General features: G+C 42.9%; 1 protein-coding gene across 1 annotated transcript in view; it reads left to right on the forward strand.

Annotated features, from left to right (window-relative positions):
- The window catches only part of LOC144454177 (uncharacterized), a 36,911-nt gene extending 20,920 nt beyond the window's left edge, over positions 1–15,991 (forward strand). The window contains 2 exon segments of the mRNA XM_078151914.1: positions 9,435–9,500; positions 9,573–15,991. Of these exon segments, the coding sequence (XP_078008040.1) occupies positions 9,435–9,500; positions 9,573–10,911 (1,405 nt within the window). The 3' untranslated portion in view covers positions 10,912–15,991.
- Positions 15,992–18,079: the final 2,088 nt, after the last annotated feature.

Here is an 18,079-nt window from a genome sequence, read left to right on the forward strand (position 1 = left end):
TGGGCTACAGTCTGAGCCCCACAAAGGGAGCCTTGGGAGATGGGGAGTCCTTCTTTTGGTGGGTGTGGTCCTTAGGGGGCTGCAGGGACCCTGACCCTGTGTCAAGCAGGGCCCCCTGATGGAGGGTACCTCCAAAGAGCTCCCAACATTGATTCTGGGGGAGGACTTTCCTGGCAGATACTTCCAGGAAATGCCAGAGACCATCCCTGTCTGTGGGCCCCTTGGGCTTGGGGCTATTGTTATCCCCCTTTTAAAGATGAGGAAACTGAGGCTCAGAGGTAACATGCCTGCCCAGGCACAGGTAATGAGAACAGGGGGGAGAAGGAATGCTTGATGGCCTGCCTGGGTGGGGAAGGGGGGAGCCCCAAGGCAGGACACAGGCCGGGGCAGCTGCTCCTCTGCCTTGGGGCAGGACCCCTCAGGAGGCACCTCCTGGGAACCCCAAGAGTCCTGAGCTTTGGTGCCCTCCCTCTGTTCTGGCCATCTGCACCTGTCCTCCTTGGCCTGAGAGAGTGGAAGGTCCCAGTGGGTCAGAGGCATGCCTGGAATCCAGATCCAGGAATCAGCCCAGCGGGAAGGGTCGTCCACCTGTCCAGCTCCCTTCCTGAGCAGCCACGTGTCCTGGGTCTTGTAGGGCTCTGTGACATTCGGGGACGTGGCCGTGGACTTCTCCCAGGATGAGTGGGGGCACCTGGACCCTGCTCAGAAGGAGCTGTACCGTGAGGTGATGCTGGAGAACTATGGGAACCTGGTGTGCCTGGGTAAGGAGGCTCCCCTGGGATGCGGCCTCTGCTCCCACAGGGCTGGGCTTCCACCCTGAGTCCGTGCCATGGGGGGCTGGAGGAGTGGGCAGAGGAGCCCACAGGTCCTTCCTCCCTGGGTGGCCTCAGGGCCTCAGACAGCTGGGCACCCTGAGCTCAGGTCTCTGTCCCCTGCTCAGGCCCCACAGACCCAAGAATCTTCCTCCAGTTCCAGGGCAGTTGAACCACCTGAAGCCTTGAATGACTCCCAGGCTTTGAATGGGGCCCAGGCCCCAAGAATGAGATGTCTCTCTGAGTCCAAGGCCAGCCCAGACCCGTGGACGGGGTCCTGCCAGGTGCTGGGCCTGCCCCCTGCCGGGGCCTGGCACAAACTAACTCTGCTGAAGCGTTGAAGCCGTCAGTGCCCACCTGTCTTGAGAGGGGCCTGGGGATGGGCGGCTGAGGTCTTCTCTGGCCCCAGCCCTTTCCATTTCCCCTGAGCAGGACTTGCAGTTTCCAAACCTCATGTGATCGAGCAGTTGGAGCGAGGGGAAGTGCCTTGGCTGCCACGGGGAGCTGTCCCAAGGAGCTGTGGTCCAGGTGAGTGAGCCCCCCCCCCCAGCAGCTGCTGGGCGGCCAGCTCTTCTTAGGCCTACAGCTGACCTCATGGAGTCTCCCATCCATCCTGGGAGGTCGGTGCTACAGGGGTTATTATCTCCATTTCACAGATGAGGAAATGGAGGCAAACAGATTAAGTACCTTGCCCTGGGTCACACAGGTAGTAAGTGTCTGAAAGTGAATTTGAACTTAGGTCTTCTTGACTCCAGGTCTGGCACTCTGTCCATTGAGCCACTGACCTGCCTTCACTGTGAGTTCTTCCCTTCTCTGTCTGGAGGTGGGTAGCACATTTCATCATAAATCCTCTGGAATTGTGGCTGGTTATTTTTATTAATCTCATCTGCTAAGTCTTTCAAAGTTTCTTGTTTTTAAAGTATTGTGTTATTGTATCAATGGTTCTCTGGTTCTGCTCGGTTCACTTTGCATCAGTGCATATGCTTTTTCCCAGGGTTCTCTAACTCTTCATTTCATTTTTTGCAGTGCAATAGTATTTCATCACATATATATAAAGTGAGTAACATAATAACCATTCCCCACTTGACGGACATCCCCTTGGTTTCCAGTTTTGCACATATAGGTCCTTTCCCTTTTTCTTTCTTCTCTTTGGATTATAGACCTAGTAGCGGTACTACCAGATCAAAGGGTATATGCATTTTAATACCTTTTGAGGTCTAGTTCCAAATTGCTTTTCAGAATGACTGGACCAGTTCACATTTCTCCAAATAGTGCATTCATATATCTTTTCCCACTGCTCTCTAGCTTTCTGGCCAGCGTTGCCAATCTGATCCATGTGATGTAGAACCTCAGGGTTGATTTAATTTGCTTTTGTAAGTGTTTTATAGCTTTTGTAATATATCAATAGCTTGAATTTCTTCCTCTGAAACCTACCTATTCCCATCCATTTGGAGAATGGCTCATTTAGACGTGACTCAGTTCCTTTTATATCAGAAATTAGACTTTAATCAAAGAACCTGGTTGCAAAGATTCCCCCCCCCCCACCTTGTGTGCTCCTCTTCTAATTTTAGCTGAATTGATTGTACTTGTGCACAAATGTGAAACTTTCCATTTTCCTCCTGTGGTCCCCTCTGTCTCCTGTGAGGTTGGGAACTTTTCTCTCATCCACATCTATGACAGCTAATCCTTTGGTGCTCCTTCAGTTTCTTTGTGATGTTGCAGCGTTTGAGTCATGTACTCGTTTGGAATGCATCTTGGCATGTGGTGTGATGTGTTGGTCTATACCTAATTTTGCCAGCCCACTTTCCAGTTTTTCCCACAGTTTTTGTCAAAAGTGACTTCTTGCCCAGTCGTTGAGCCGTGTCTGACCCTTCCTGACTCCTTGGACCATAATACACCAGCTTCTTCTGTCCTTCATTATCCACCAAAGTCTGTCATTTCCATGACACTGTCTCTCTATCTTGTCCTCTGCCATCCCTTTCTTCTTTTACCTTCAGTCTTTACCAACACCAGGGTCTTTTGTTTCTGTTTTGTTTTGTTTTTTCCTAGTTTCTTTTTTTAATAATATTTTCCCCAATTGCATATAAAAACAATTTTCAGTGTTCATTTTCAAAAATTTTGCGTACGACATTCTCTCCCTCACTCCTCACCCATCTCCCTGAGATGGTAAGCAATTTTATATAGATTATACATGGGCAGTAATGCAAAACATATTTCCATGTTGTTGTGAAAGAAAACACAGAACCAAACAAATAAACAAGAAAAAAATTGAAAAATAGTATGCTTTGAGCTGCATTCAGACTCAACAGTTCTTTCTTTGGAAGTGGATAGCATTTTTCTTTGTAAGTGTTTCAGAGTGGTCTTGGATCATTGAATTGCTGAGAAGAGCTAAGTCATTCACAGCCGATCATTGTACAGCATTGCCTTTACGGTACTCAGTGTTCTGGTTCTGCTCACTTCACTTTGCATAATTTGTGTAAGTCCAGGTTTTTCCGAAACCTTCCTGCTCATCGTTTCTGATAACATTGTAATATTCCATCATGTTCACACACCACGACTTGTTCAGCCATTCCCTAGTTGATGGGCGTCGCTTCAGTTTCTGATTCTTTGCCACCACAGAAAGAGCTGCTATAAATATTTTTGGACATGTGGGTCCTTTTCTCCTTTTTTGGATCTTTATGGGATCTAGACCTAAGACTTAGTGATGGGATTGCAGGGTCAAAGGGTGTGCACGATTTTATAGCCCTTTGGGCGTAGTTCCAAATCACTCTCCAGAATGGCTGGACCACTTTGCGGCTTTACCAACAACACATCAGTGTCCCAGCTTTCCCCACATTACCTCCAGCATTTGTCATTTTCCTTTTCTGCCATATTAGCCAATCTGATGGGGTTGAGGGGGTTTGTTTTGATTTGCATTTCTCTAATCAATAGTGATTCAGATCCTTTTTTCGTATGACTGCAGGTAGCTTTGATTTCTTCATCCATCAGAGTCTTTTCCAGTAAGTCTTGTCTTCTCATTAGGTGGCCACAGTTTTTAAGCTTCAGCTTCAGTATTTGTTTTTACAGTGCATGGTCTGAATTGATTAAGCTGTTAATTAATTAAGTATTGACTGATCTGACGTCCTTCCTGTCCAAGGACTCAGAAGTCTTCTCAAGCGTAGGTTCTGTGGCTCTCAGCTTTCCTTATAGTCTCGCTCTCACAGCCATACACTGCTACTGGAAAAACCATAGCTTTCACTCTCCAGACATTGGTTGGCAAGATGTGTGTGTCCAAATTTGCCATGTATTTCCTTCCAAGGAGCAAGCGTCTTTTAATTTCATGGCTCCACTCACAATCTGCAGTAATCTTTGAGCCCAAGAATAGAAAATCTGCTTCCATTTCTTCTCCCTCTTTTTACCGGGAATTTATGGAATCAATTGCCAAAGTCTTAGGGTTTAGTGTGTGTGTGTTATGCTTCAAGTCAGCTTTTACGCTCTCCTTTTTAACCCTCCTCAAGAGGCTTCTTAACTCCTTTTCCCTTTCTGCCACAAGCGATATCATCTGCATTATTTCTCCCAGCAACCTTAATCCAGCTTTTTTTTTGTCTGTTTCTTGGTGAGGCAGTGGAGTTACCTGACTTGCCCAGGGTCACAAAGCTAGTAAGTGTCAAGTGTCTGAGGCCAGCTTTGAACTCGGGTCCTCCTGACTGCAAGGCTGGAGCTCTGTCTGCTGCACCACCTCGCTGCCCTTAATCCCAGCTCTTTGATTCCTCCAGCCTGGCGTTTCACTTGAGGAACTCTGCATCTAAGTTAAACAAACCAGGTGACAATACACAGCCTTGTTGTGCTCCTTTCCTGATCGTCAGCCAGTCGGTTGTTCTGCATTTGGTTCTAGCTGTTGCTCCTTGAGCTGCTGCAGGCGTCTCAGGAGACAAGCCCGAGGTCTCCCATCTCTTTGGGCCTTGCCATGGGTTGTTGGGAGGCTTTAGCAGAGGCAGCGGAGCAGCAGCCGACGTGAACATGCATGCGGCTGGTGAGCTGTGGCCCAGAGCTCTTCCTAGCTCCTCAGTAGAGTGATCTGGTCCAGAGAAGGCTGAAGTGCTGCAGGTGTCTGGGTGAAGCCCGTAGGGTTCTGCTTAGCTTCACTGCAGCGTCTTTCATTTCCGGATACTTCCGCTAGTCACTAACCCTAATTGTGCTTGTGCATATTTCCCAGAGTCTTCTCTGGTGGCTGTCTGCTCACCCATCAGGCACAGGGCCCTTTTGGAGAACACATCCTGGCACAGCCTGTGACATCCGCCTCGGCGGGCTCTGTGACCTCCTTGGCCATCTCCCCCACAGCATCATCTGGGCTGGGGAAGGGAGGAAGGAGAAAAGATGGAGGAAGGATGGGGATGGGAGAAGAGAAGAGGGGAGGGGAGGGAAGGGGAGAAGGGAAGAGTCTGACGAGGAGATAAGGGCTTTCTAGTGTTTTTAACAGGAATATGTGAGTATCTTGTCAAAGGCTTTTTTTTGCACATGTAAAAATAATCATATGATTTTTGTTGTTTCTGTTATTGATATGATCAGTTATGTTAATGGTTTTCCTAATATTGAGCCAGTCCTGGATTCCTGGTATAAATGCAGCCTGATGATAGTGTTAATCTTTGTGATATGTTGCTACAGCCTCCTTGCTAATATTTTCTTTAAATTTTTGCATCAATGTTCATTAAGGATATCAGTCTCTGAGTCTTATTTCTTTGTTTTAACTCTTCCTGGTATCAGGGTATTAAGACCATATTTGTGCCATAGAAGGAATTTGGTAGGATCCATTCTTTACCCATTTCTTTTTCAGATACTTTATATAGTATTAAAATTAATTTTTCTGTAATGTTTTACAGAATTCATTTATAAATCCATCTGGTCTTGAACTTCCTTCTTGAGCATTCATTTTTAGCTTATTCAGTTTCTTTTTTCTAAGATCAGGTTGTTTGAATCCTCTATTTTCTGTTACTCTGGTCAATTTATAATTCTGCAAATATTTATGCATTTCCTGTAGATTATCAGTTTTGTTGGCACGTAATTGGGAGAAATAGCTCTAAATAATTTCTTTTGTTTGTTCTTCATTGATTGTGAATTTACCTTTTTCATTTTTGGTACTAATAATTCGGTTATCTTAATTTTTAAAAAATCAAGTTAGCTAATAGTTTATCTGATTTATTGGATTAAAAAAAATCCAGCTCCTAGTTTTATTTACTAAATTAGCACTTCCACACTTCTCTCCTTTTCTTTTTTCTCTCCATGTCTTAGGATTTTATTGTAATGTTTTTTGATGGTTTTTTTTCCCAGTGTATATGTTTTGATTCTGCTATTTCACTTGACTTTGCTACATACAGGTCTTAACCACAGTGCAGATTCTTTATTTTCTTAGGAAATTCCACTTATGGAGGTATGAAATAAGACTCCTTTATCCTGGTTTGTTCAGATCTAACCCATTTGTGGGAACCCTGGCTTGTCTTTGAGCCTTTTGTTATCCCATAGAAGCCGTTCTGAGTATTTTGATTGATAGAGGTGCTTGCTTCTTTCCGATGACAACCCAAGGGCCACGGGCTGGTTATTCTTGCTTTATATTTCTGAATTGATTTCCAGTACTGTGGTGCCAATTCTCAGCTCTGTTTTCCCCACTTGTTTTTCAAGAATATCTTTTTGTTAATGTCTCTTATTTTGAGATCACCTACATTTCCTCTGAATCTGTCTTTACCACTTCTGGAGGCTAATCTTTCAATGCAAAGAATTATAAAAGAAGAAAACAAACAGTTCAGCAAAACTCATATTGAAAAAGACTAATGTTCTATGCAGGAACTCACTTTTGTTCGCACCCCTGCGGAAAAGCAGCAGGAGCTTATTTTCTCATCCCTTCTTTGGGACCAGCTTTGGCAGGCCTGGATTGTTTTGCATTGTCAGTCCTTTCATTTCTTCTGTTCACCTGTGCATCCATTTGTAGAACACTTTCCATGTGTCTTCATCACATGTATTGTTTCTTCTTGCACAATAGTATTCCATTACATTCATGGGCTCTGATGTCTTCAGCCACTCCCTGCCTGACGCAGCTATTGCAGCATCGCAGCATTGTCCAGGGTGTCAGTGGCCCGTCCCAGCTTCGCATCCTCTGTGAATTTGGTTTTATCTGCCGATCATCTCTGGAGTGATTCTTCCTAGCCTTTTCCAGGTGCTCAGCGGTGTACTCCAGTGACAAAATCACTTCCCTTTCTCCCTGCTTTGCCTTCACCTATCACTTCTATCCTGCTTCTCCCCTCTGGTCCTAGATTTCTTCATAGAATTGGAGCTCATTAGTAGACTATACCACTCCCTCCTCCACTGCCAGTGAGGTCAGATTTGACTCCTTTGGTGGATGCTGAAAGCTGAGGATCCAGAGCCAATCAAACAAGACATCCCTACCCTGAAGGAGCTGGAGGAAAACAAAGGCAATGGGGAGTTGGGAAGTCAGGGGAGGGGCCCAGGTGCTGAGGAGGAGGTAAGCTTTTGTCTGCTGCCCAGCCATAGGCTTTTGTGGTTCTGGGTATCTCGGCTAGCCATACTCTCTTCTTTGCTGTGGCCACTCCCCATTGTATTTAAGGGAATTGAGGGCATTAAGATACCAGGTGGTGACGTGATTTTCTTCTCAGTTCTGTCCATGTCCTCTCTTTCTAGTAAAATCCTTGACACTGAGCTGAAAGTGGCCTCCCTCTAGTTTCCACATGTTTGCTCCCATTTTTCCTGTTAGAACCCCACAGAATGAAAACACCCTCTTTCATGGCGAGGCATCTGGGATGATAAAAGCAGCATTGGGCCTAGACTTGTTTGGAGTCGGACACTCGAATACTTGGTAGGGTGATTTGGGGCAAATTCATGAAATCAGTGCAATTCATTCCATTTCATCATCTAGCCCAATAATTTTGTTGTAATTTTATCCCATGTAATAATGTTAATAGTTTATATTTCCATAGCCCCATAAGCTTGGGGATGCACTTTCCTCACAACCATCACCACAGTACAAGCATGTACCACACTAGTGGGCTTTTCTTTTCTACTTGAAGTGTGGCAGTCATTATTATTGATGGAGGATGGAGGCCATTGCAGGAACACCCTTTCACTCCGTTGTAACACCACTAGACACATACACCACAGAGCTCAATGGCAACACCTCTTGTTGTGGCCGGGTACTAGAAACAAAGTTTGGGGTCCATCGGTTGGAATGTGGTGACTTCACAGAAGCTTCAGAAGACTTTTATTAAGTTACACAGAGTAAAAGGGACAGACCTCAGGTTGTCTGGTGATAGAGTGAGTACAGTATTGTAAAGAAAAATACTTTGAAAGACTTGGGTATCCTGAGTAATTCATTGACCAGTCATAACTCAGTACTTACCAGGTTTACTGTAATGGGGATTCCTTTGGTGTCTGGATGGCTTAGACTAGATGGCCAATAAGGCCTTTGTATTTTGTTTTATTTTAATACATTTTAGTTAAATTGTTATATCAACAGAGTTGCATAATATATTAAATTAAACATTTCAGTTTGTCTGTAATTTATGATAAAGGAGGAAGAGGGGGAAGGCTCAGCAAAACTAACCAACGTATAAAAAAAAGTCTTACTTTCTGTTGTCTGCCACACCCTTGGCCCGCTCCTCTGCCAAGAGCACATTGGGAGGGAGGGACGCTTGTAATTTGTGAAGACTTTTGATGAATCATGTTTCCCACCTCTTAGCAGAGAAGGGACTAGAGTTGTTTATAAGATATGGGAAGTCTGTGGATTTGGTTCGCTTAACTTATTTGTTATACATGGGCTGACTGTTGCGCATATTTTTTGCAGGGAAGATTTGTAGGGATATTGGGGATGGACATATAGTAATGCCAGAAAGAAAGAAAGAAATGAGCATCAATTAAAATACTCATAATACACAAAGCGAGTAGAACTTTCAGAAGGAGACACAGAGGAGGGGAGTGTTAATAAAGACTACCATGTTAAATTTCAGATATACTTTAAATGAACAAGCTATGCATAATACTTTCATATGAAATCTTTCTCTGGGTTGGGGACCTTTTGGGTATATGGAGATGTTCCTATTGATGTTTGTCAAGCTAATAATGAAACTTTAAAAAATTGGTAAGAGAGCCGCAAGAAAACAAGGGATCTATACAACTTTCATTTCTTTCAGGTTGGGAGGCTGAGCCTGAAGTCAAAGAGGCAGCTCTAAAGTGTGGCCTTTCTAGGGAAAAATTGTCTGAGGAAATGCTCGTGAAAGTTGGTGATTGTGTCTTCCAGTTAAGAGAAACCTGCAGATTTGTAGCCAGATCAGAAAAGCAGCAGAGCAATGAGGAGAATCCTTTTCAGCCCACAACATTCACCCAGAAGGAGCCTCCCTATGGAGAGCAAGACTTTGAATACCATAACAGTGGTGGAAGCTCCAGTCTAGGGCCGAGCCTTTTCCCACAGCCCGGACGTGTAAGTGTGAAGACTCTGTGTGAATGTGCCACAAATCAAAGGCACTTTACTGCATGTTCAGATCTTCCAAAAAGTAATAGAACTTGCTCAGAGGAGGAATTGTCTAATTATCATGAATCCAGAGATGCCTTTAATTATGATTCAGACATTAATGGAAATAGATTACATTCTAAAGGGAAACCTCATGAATATAATGAATGTGGGAAGGCCTTCCACCTGACCTCACAGTTTATACAACACCAAAAATTTCCTACTGAACAGGGATCCTGTGCACGAAGGAACATGTTGAGCTCGTCCAGAAACTTTACTGCCCATCAGAGAATTCACATTGGAGAGACACCATATGAATGTAAGGAATGTGGGAAGACATTCGGTCAGAGTAGAAACCTTACTCTCCATAGGAGAATCCACACTAGAGAGAAACCTTATGAATGTAAGGACTGTGGGAAGTTCTTCCGACAGAAGGCACATCTTATTGTACATCAGAGGAGTCATACTGGAGAGAAACCTTATGAATGTAATGAATGTGGGAAGTTCTTCCAACAAAAGGCACATCTTATTGTACATGAGAGGAGTCACACTGGAGAGAAACCATACGAATGTAAGGAATGTGGGAAGTTCTTCCGACAAAAGGCACACATTATTGTACATCGTAGGAGTCATACTGGAGAGAAACCTTATGAATGTAATGAATGTGGGAAGTTCTTCCGCCGGGGTACACATCTTGTTCTCCATCAAAGAATTCACACTGGAGAAAAACCATATAAATGTAAAGAATGTGGGAAGGTCTTTAGCCAAAGCAATACACTTAGCCTTCATCAGAGAATTCACACTGGAGAGAAGCCATATGAATGTAATGAATGTGGGAAGGACTTCAGTGACTGGTCAAACCTTATTCAGCATCAGAGAATTCATACTGGAGAGAAACCTTATTACTGTCATGAATGTGAGAAGGCCTTCAGTCACAGTGGAGATCTTACTCTGCATCAGAGAATTCACACTGGAGAGAAACCATATGTTTGTAGTGAATGTGGGAAGACTTTTCGCCAGAGTTCAGCCCTCACTCAACATCAAAGAATTCATAGTGGAGAGAAACCTTACGAATGTAATGAATGTGAGAAAGCCTTCAGCCGGAGTAGAGACCTTACACTTCATCAGAGAATTCACACTGGAGAAAAACCATATGAATGTAGTGAATGTGGGAAGTTTTTCCGCCAGAGCGCACACCTTATTCGACATCAGAGAATTCATACTGGAGAAAAACCCTATGAGTGTATTGAATGTGGGAAGGCCTTCTGCCAGAGTTCATACCTTACTAGACATCAGGTAACTCATACAAGGGAGAAATCTTATCAATGAAATGAATGTGAGAAGGCTTTTAGCTACAGCCAAAATCTTATCCTCCATCAGACAATCCACTTTGAAGAGAAATCATATGAACGTAACAAATATGGGAAGTTTGTCAGAGTACACACTTTGTTCAACATTACAGATTTCATGCTGGAGAGAAAACATATGAATGTACTGAATATAGGAAGACCTGTCCAAGCTGAGGCCTTATTCAATACCACAGAATGGATACTAGGCAGAAACTCTATAAAAGTAATAACTGTGGGAAGACATTCCTGCCTGAGATGAGAACGTATTCATTCAACCATATATTCATTTTAGTGAAAACCTTATGAATGTAATGAATGAGTGAATGTGTTCTGTCAGAATATATACCTTTCCATCAGAAAGTTTACACTAAAATTTACACTTTACCTTATAAAGGTAATGGATGTAGGAATGCCTTTTGACTGCTAACACGTCTTACTCACCATCAGAGACAGGAATGTAACTGAACATTTTAGATCATGACATGTTTAGTTGAGTACAAATAAAGTTTGAAATCCTCAACTTTAGCCAGACATTGTGATCCTGCTTTTCAGGAAAGGGAACATGGGGAGAGGATTAGGCTCAGGGACCTTGTCAGTTCATACAGAGTGAGAAGCATGAGGGACCTCAGCAGCTGTGGACCCCAGCCCACTCACAGAAGGAGCCCTGTTGATAATGGTTGTCCTGTCTTCTGCGTGAAGATCTCCAGGGAGGATGAAAGCACATGTTCCAGTGACACAGACACCACAAAGACCTTCCATCATCCCGCTGGCCTCCTCTGGACACACCAGTGATCATTGTTCTTCAACAGTGATGTCCAGAACTGAACAGAGTACTTCTCAGATAAGATCTGATGGCTGTGGGTTAGTAGGACACCATCATCTCCCTGTTCTTGGGAACTGTACTCTTATTGGAAGGAAATGAGTATTTATTAAGTGCCTCCTATTTTCCAGGCACAGTGCTAAGCACTTTACAAATATCTCATTTGGTTCTCAACAAATCGGGGTAGTAGGTGCTATTAATTATTCCCATTTGACTGTTGAGGAAACTGAGGCAGACAGGTTAAGGCGACTTGCCCAGGGTTACACAGCTAGGAAGTGTCTGAGGCTGGATTTGAACTCAGGTCTTCCTGACTCCAGACTCCCAGTTCTATTCACTGTGCAACCTAAGTGCCTCTTGCTCAGTTGTTCAGTCAGGCACCTAGTTGTCTGTGGGGTTTTCTTGGTGAAGGTACTGGAATGGCTTGCCATTTCCTTCTCCAGCAGTTCCTTTTGTCAGGCAAACAGAGGGTAAGTGACTTGCCCAGGGTCACACAGTTAAGAAGTGTCTGAGGCTGGATTTGAACTCAGGTCTTCCTGACACTAGGCTCAGCACTCTGTCCACTGAGCCACCCACTGCCTCTCACTGCCTCTTATTGCAGCCCAAGTTCACATTAGTTTTTTTGATTGTCCGTCACACCGCTGACTCAATGGGCTTGTGCACTAAAACCCCAAGTCTTTTCCAAAACGATTGCTCCCTATCCATTCTTTTCTGTCTTACACTTATAACATTGATTTTTTTGTACTCAGGAACAAGGCTCTACATTTACCTCTACTGAATCTCATCTTAATGGATTTAGTCTAATTTTGAACCTGTCAGGATCCATTTGGGTTCTGTTTCTGTCATCCATTGTGTTGGCTATCCCAGCTTTGCATCATCTACAAATTTAATGAGTATACCAACAGCACAAGGTCACACATATCCCTAGAGTACTTTACTGGAAAACCTCTGGCATTTCAGTGCTAAGCCATTAACAACTGTCCCTGAGTCTAGCCTGTGTGGTCATCCGATCCATCTTCTCCATGAATCCAGAGTCTGGCACAGTCATTGCTCAGTAAAGGATTCCTGACTTAACTCAACAGAAAAGCAGACACTTTGCTAACTTTTGCCAAAAGCTAGGGCCACAGCATTCCTGGCATCTACTGGGTTAGCAATCCCATCAGAGAAGGAAATGACCTGTTCTTGATGCTGCTAAGCAGCCTTTTTGTAATCACTAGGTCCCATTCTAAGGGTTCAAAGTCAGTCTCTTTGCCTATATAGACTACTCTTCCCTTTTTTGAAGGCCAAGACAGCATTCACTGTTTTCCAATTTTGGGGTACCTCTCCTGTCTTCTGTGATCTTTCTAACATCACTGACAGTGGCTCAGGAGTTAGGTCTGCCAGTTCTTCATGGACCCTTCAAGGATGTAGTTCTTTTGAACATTTTTGTTTTATCATTTCCATTGCAAGGGTCTTCCTTCGTAGAGAAAACATAAGAGAAACAAGACTTGAGTAACTCTTCATTCTGGGTCCCAAAGTAACAACATCCCATCCACTCCAAGCAAAGTTCTGACCCTTTCCTTAATGTTTTTTTTTCTCCAAATGTCACTTGTCCTTAGCTTCCTTCACTAGCCTCAGCTCATTCTGAGCTTTGGGATTCCTGATACTCTTTTCTCAGATCTTTGCCACTGTATTCATTCTGTTATCTGGCCTTGCTTGTATCTTACATTTCTTTTTACAACATAAGTTGGTCAGTGAGTCCCCTTAGCATTCACATGTCCCATTGCATCATCTCATTGGGATGGTTTCATTGTGCACCTTTGGAACTTCAGTCTTGAGTATTTCCCTTCTATCTTGGGCTGATTTTGTTTGAAGCATTTTACTCCCAGGAATCCTCCCTAGGATTCCTTTGAACTCTTTAAAACCTGCTTTCCCAAAATCTAGGACACCTTTCTGAGAATGCCCATATTTCCTCTACTTTATTACAGACTTTCAAATGAAGTGATCAGTAAGTCTCTCCCATAGTTTTTACCTGTTTCTCCCTCTTTGTGAGGAGGAGATTGAGAATAGAATTTGCCCTTGTGGGTTCCTCCATCTTTTGAAGGATGAAATCATTAAAGCAAGTCAAGGAGTCATCAGCTTCCCAGCTTTTGTCAGAGAGAAAGAGAGAGAGAGAGAATGAGAGTGCTCTAACAGGTGGTCTGGACTATTATCATAGAGGGCTGAGTAGGGAGTATTGATAAAAGTTCCCCCCAGAAGCAATATTTTTAGATAGAAAAAATTAATTCAGGAAAAGAGAAAAATAGCAATTTTTTAAAACTAAATCCCTTTTAAAAAATGTACATTATAAAAGTTAAGAGTTTCAGACTTTTAAAGTGATTCAGAAATTAAGTGGACTATTATGAGAAATTTGTGGTCTTGTTAGAACAAAAACCAATTTTTAATCTTCCCCCCAAAAGTTGATAGTTCCTGTCATTATAATCTTTTTTTTTTGTTTGTATTTTGAAATGGTTTTTTTTTGGATGATTTAGTTCCTAATAAAAAAAAAAGTTTTAAAAAAACCATCCTGTTTCTTTTGAATAGTGCACACCTGGCCCAATCATGAATTTCATCTCAGTGTTACTGGTGACGTTGTTTGCCTCCTTGCATTAAAGGTCTTACGGTTCATCAGCTAAATTTTTTTTATAGCTTCTCAGCCTTTCCTTTCCCATGTCTGAACGATAGCTCCACCACACGTCCTAGCTGCTTCATGGGTGCATCCCACCAACCAGTCCATTCTGTGACCTCATTTTCTCCAATTACTTTATATACCCTGCTTTGTCTCACCAGCTTCCTTATCTTTCCCTTTCTACCCTTCACATTCTCCTCCATAGTCTTCCTTTACCTGCTTTAATCCTTTATTTTCACTGATCTTTTTTTTTTTCAACCAGAAGTAAAATGTGGAACATTATCTGGGCCTAGAGATTTTTCTCTGTCAAAGCTTCTACAAATTCTCTCAAATTTTGCCACTTTTTTCTCCCCAAGTTCATCCCCTAATCTACTTCACTTTCCCCAATCCATCCCAGTCCCTTTTATGGTTTGCTTCTTATTCAGCTCAACACTTTTATCACTTGATCCTTCCAGTTAAGACAGTGGAGTGGACTGAAGCAGAATAGACCCAAGTCTCACACATGTATTTCAACAAAGTTTTTTTTTTAAAGAGCACCAGACCAAATAATAGTTAAAAACAAAGATACTATAGTAAATACCTTGAGCCCAAGTTGACACAAAGAAACATCCAGAAACCTGCTAGGACTAAGGTGTTCTGGCAAACTCAATCCAACCCAATAAACATATTAAATACCTACAATGTGCCAGGTGGGATACATAGATGGCTAGATGGCACAGTGGACAGAGAACCATGCTTGGACTCCAGAAGACCTGAGTTCAGATCCAGCCTCAGATACTAGCTGTGGGACCCTGGGCAAGTCACTTAACTCCGTTACCTCAATTTTCTCAAATGTAAAATGAGCTGGAGAAGGAAATGGCAAATCACTCCAGTATCTTTGCCAAGAAAACCCCAATTGGTGTCATGAAAAGTCAGACGTGACTGAACAGTAATAACAAATGTGCAACACACCGTGCTGAACATTGGTGATATAACTGACCAAAATGACAGTTTCTGTCCTCAAGGAGTTTCCAGTCTAGTGGAGAAGGCAACACAAAAAGCAGGATAGTGTTGGGATGCTAAGGGGTACCCAGCATGGGGACATCTTGTTCCATGGAACTGAAGCCAGGCAAGGCAGCAGAGGCAGAGTCCAGGTTCTGCCCTTTAAGGAAGAGGAGGCTGAAGGAGGTGGTGTCAATCCAGGCTTGTGTTAGCAGCAAGATGGGATTAGAAGTGATGAACTTCTTCTAGGAAGGGCATCTTGTTCCACAGGGAAGCGGGTGCTACAAGTTGAGATGAGTGTTCTGCTTGTAGGTGGAACCCCCAGAGTTATTCCAGGGACACTGGGAGCCTGCAGCAATGCTGTGTACTAGGAAGGGGATAATTAGTAAACCTGGATTGGTGAGCTACTACACTAATTGAAGAGTTTTAAAAGCCAAACAGAAGATTTTCTATTTGATCCTGGAGATAATAGCCACCATTGAGTTGGGACTGACATGATGAGACCTACATTTTAGGAAGATCACTTTGATAGCTGAGTGGAGGATGTCCTGGAGTAAGGAGAGACTGAGGTAGGGAGACCAACCAGAAGACTGTCACAGTAGCCCAGTATGAGAGGATGAGGTTCTGCACTAGAGCAGCGGCAGTGCCAGAGGACAGGAGGGCACATACAAGAGATGGCACGAAGGTGGAACTGACAAAATGTGGCAACTCATTGATTGGATGTGTAGCTTGAGAGAATGAGAAGCCAAGGACAGCACGTAGGCTGATAGCCCAGGGGACTCAGAGCATGGTGGCTCCCAAAACAGTAACAGGGAATTTAAGAAGAGGGAAGGGTTTTGAGGGAAAGATAAAGAGTTCGGTTTTGGACATGCTGAGTTGAAGATATCTGAGACAACTAGTTTGAGAAGCATAATAGATACACCGATATGAGCTAACCCTGATGGAAATGCAGTCTACCACTCTGTACTTGAGAAGCATACAGGTGGGCCTGCCACTTTGCACTTTGTATGAGGGGCATTGGCAGGACCCTAGATAATACACATCAGGATTGAATGGGCCCACCACCCTATCCAAGAATATAGGAGCCTGGCTCTGACCAAAAAGGGTTCCAATATCAGAAGCAAGGCTAGAAAAATGAGTTAACAAAAGACGCTAACAATAAAAAAATTTTATGAAATCAGGCATCCAGAACACTAGCCTAGAGAGAGTAACTCCACAGCAGTCACAGCTTTAGCTTTAGCTGAAGTATGGGTTGGCCAGAAAACTGGGAGTCCTGGAAGAGATGAAGCAGGAGATAAAAATAATACTCTAAATTAAACAAAAGCTCTTGTTTAAAGAGGAAAGACCTGGAAGGAGAACAAACAGCTTATTAAGGAGGTATAAAACCTTTTCTAGGTAATTGACTGTCTAAAAATGAAGACAGACCAACTAGAAATCATTGTTTCCATAGGAGATCAGGAAATTCTCAAAATTAAGACTGGAAAAAATGGAGGAAATGTAATGTTTTTCCTATCAAAAAATATTGGTCTTGAAAACAGGTCAAGGAGAGATTACCTTTTTCTCCTCCAGCCCCCCCCAAAAAGAAAAAAAGTCTGGATGCTACATTTATAGAAATAATGAAAGCCAGTCAGATCTATTTGAGGCAGAGGGCAAAAAGAAAAATAGAATCCTTCAGTCACCTGAAACACAAAATGGCTAAAATTATGAGTCTGAGAAAAAAGTCACTGAGCAGCCCTGCCCCCCCCCAAAAAAAGATTTCAGTTACCAGTGAACCACAGTCAAGATTATGCAACACATGGCCACTTCTACTATAAAAGACTGAAGAACTTGGAATAAAATATTTCAAAAGGCAAAAGATAAAGGCTTACACTCAAGAATAATTTACCTACAAAGCCAGTATAATCTTATGATGAAAAGAAATGGGCCTCTAACAAAATAGAGAACTTTCATATAGTGTTGATGCAAAGACTAGAGCTGAGTAGAAACTTTGAAAGGCAAACACAGGAGTCAGAAGGAATTTGGAAAGATAAATACACTTGACCAGTTAGAATGGACTATGTGATGATGAATTGTCTGCATTCTAATAGTGGGAAGAAGAAACAAGAAGGCTTCAAGAATCTTTGGGGATCTAAGGGGAATTAAAACACAGGAGCCTCATGATTGACAGAAAAGTGAAGAAAAGGAAAGGAAAAAGGAATACATTAATCAAAAAAGAGGGAGCATTGTACCATAAAATCATTCCACATCAATGGGATGTGTAATACTATATAAATATGGAGGAAGCAGTGAGGGAATCAGGTGTTACATGAATCTTATTTTCATCTGAACCAGACAAAGGGTAGAATACACCAAAGAGTTTGGAGGAGAAGCCAGACTCAACCAGGAAACCCACAAGAACAGAGGGGGACATTTAAGAGGAAGGACAGAACCATGGAGAGATTAGTCATAAATAAGATAAACTATGGAGGGTGGATTGTGAAAGGGGATTAAAAAGAAAGGATAAAAACCGTAATTGGGGTCTGAGCAAGGAGAAGAAAAGAAAGGTATCGCAGCAGGAGGAAGTCATTCCAATGATGGATAATCAGTGTCCAAGAGAAAAATGAAACAACTCTGAGGTTCTACTTTAGATCCCTGAGATTAGTAGGGACGACAAAGAACACGAATGACAATCGCTGGAATAGCTATAGAAGGACAGGCACTCTGACACACTATTGGTGGAGCCATAAAATAGTTCATCCATTCTAGAAATGAACTTGGAACTGTGCCCCAAAAGTCACTAAGATATGCATACCTTTCCATTAGCTGCATACTCCCCAGAGAGCAAAGACAAAACAAAGTGATCTATATGTGCAGAAATATCTGGCATGTCTTAGGTGTTTAATAAGTGCTGATTGAGTGACTGAAAGTTGCACTTTTTGTTGTAGGGAAAAATGGAAAATAATGGGGAGGGCATCAGTTGGGGAATGGCTGAATTATGTATGT

This window comes from Phascolarctos cinereus, unplaced genomic scaffold (genome assembly GCF_003287225.1).
Source record: "Phascolarctos cinereus isolate Bilbo 61053 unplaced genomic scaffold, phaCin_HiC Scaffold_4;HRSCAF=312, whole genome shotgun sequence".
NCBI classification, from domain to species: Eukaryota; Metazoa; Chordata; class Mammalia; order Diprotodontia; family Phascolarctidae; genus Phascolarctos; species Phascolarctos cinereus.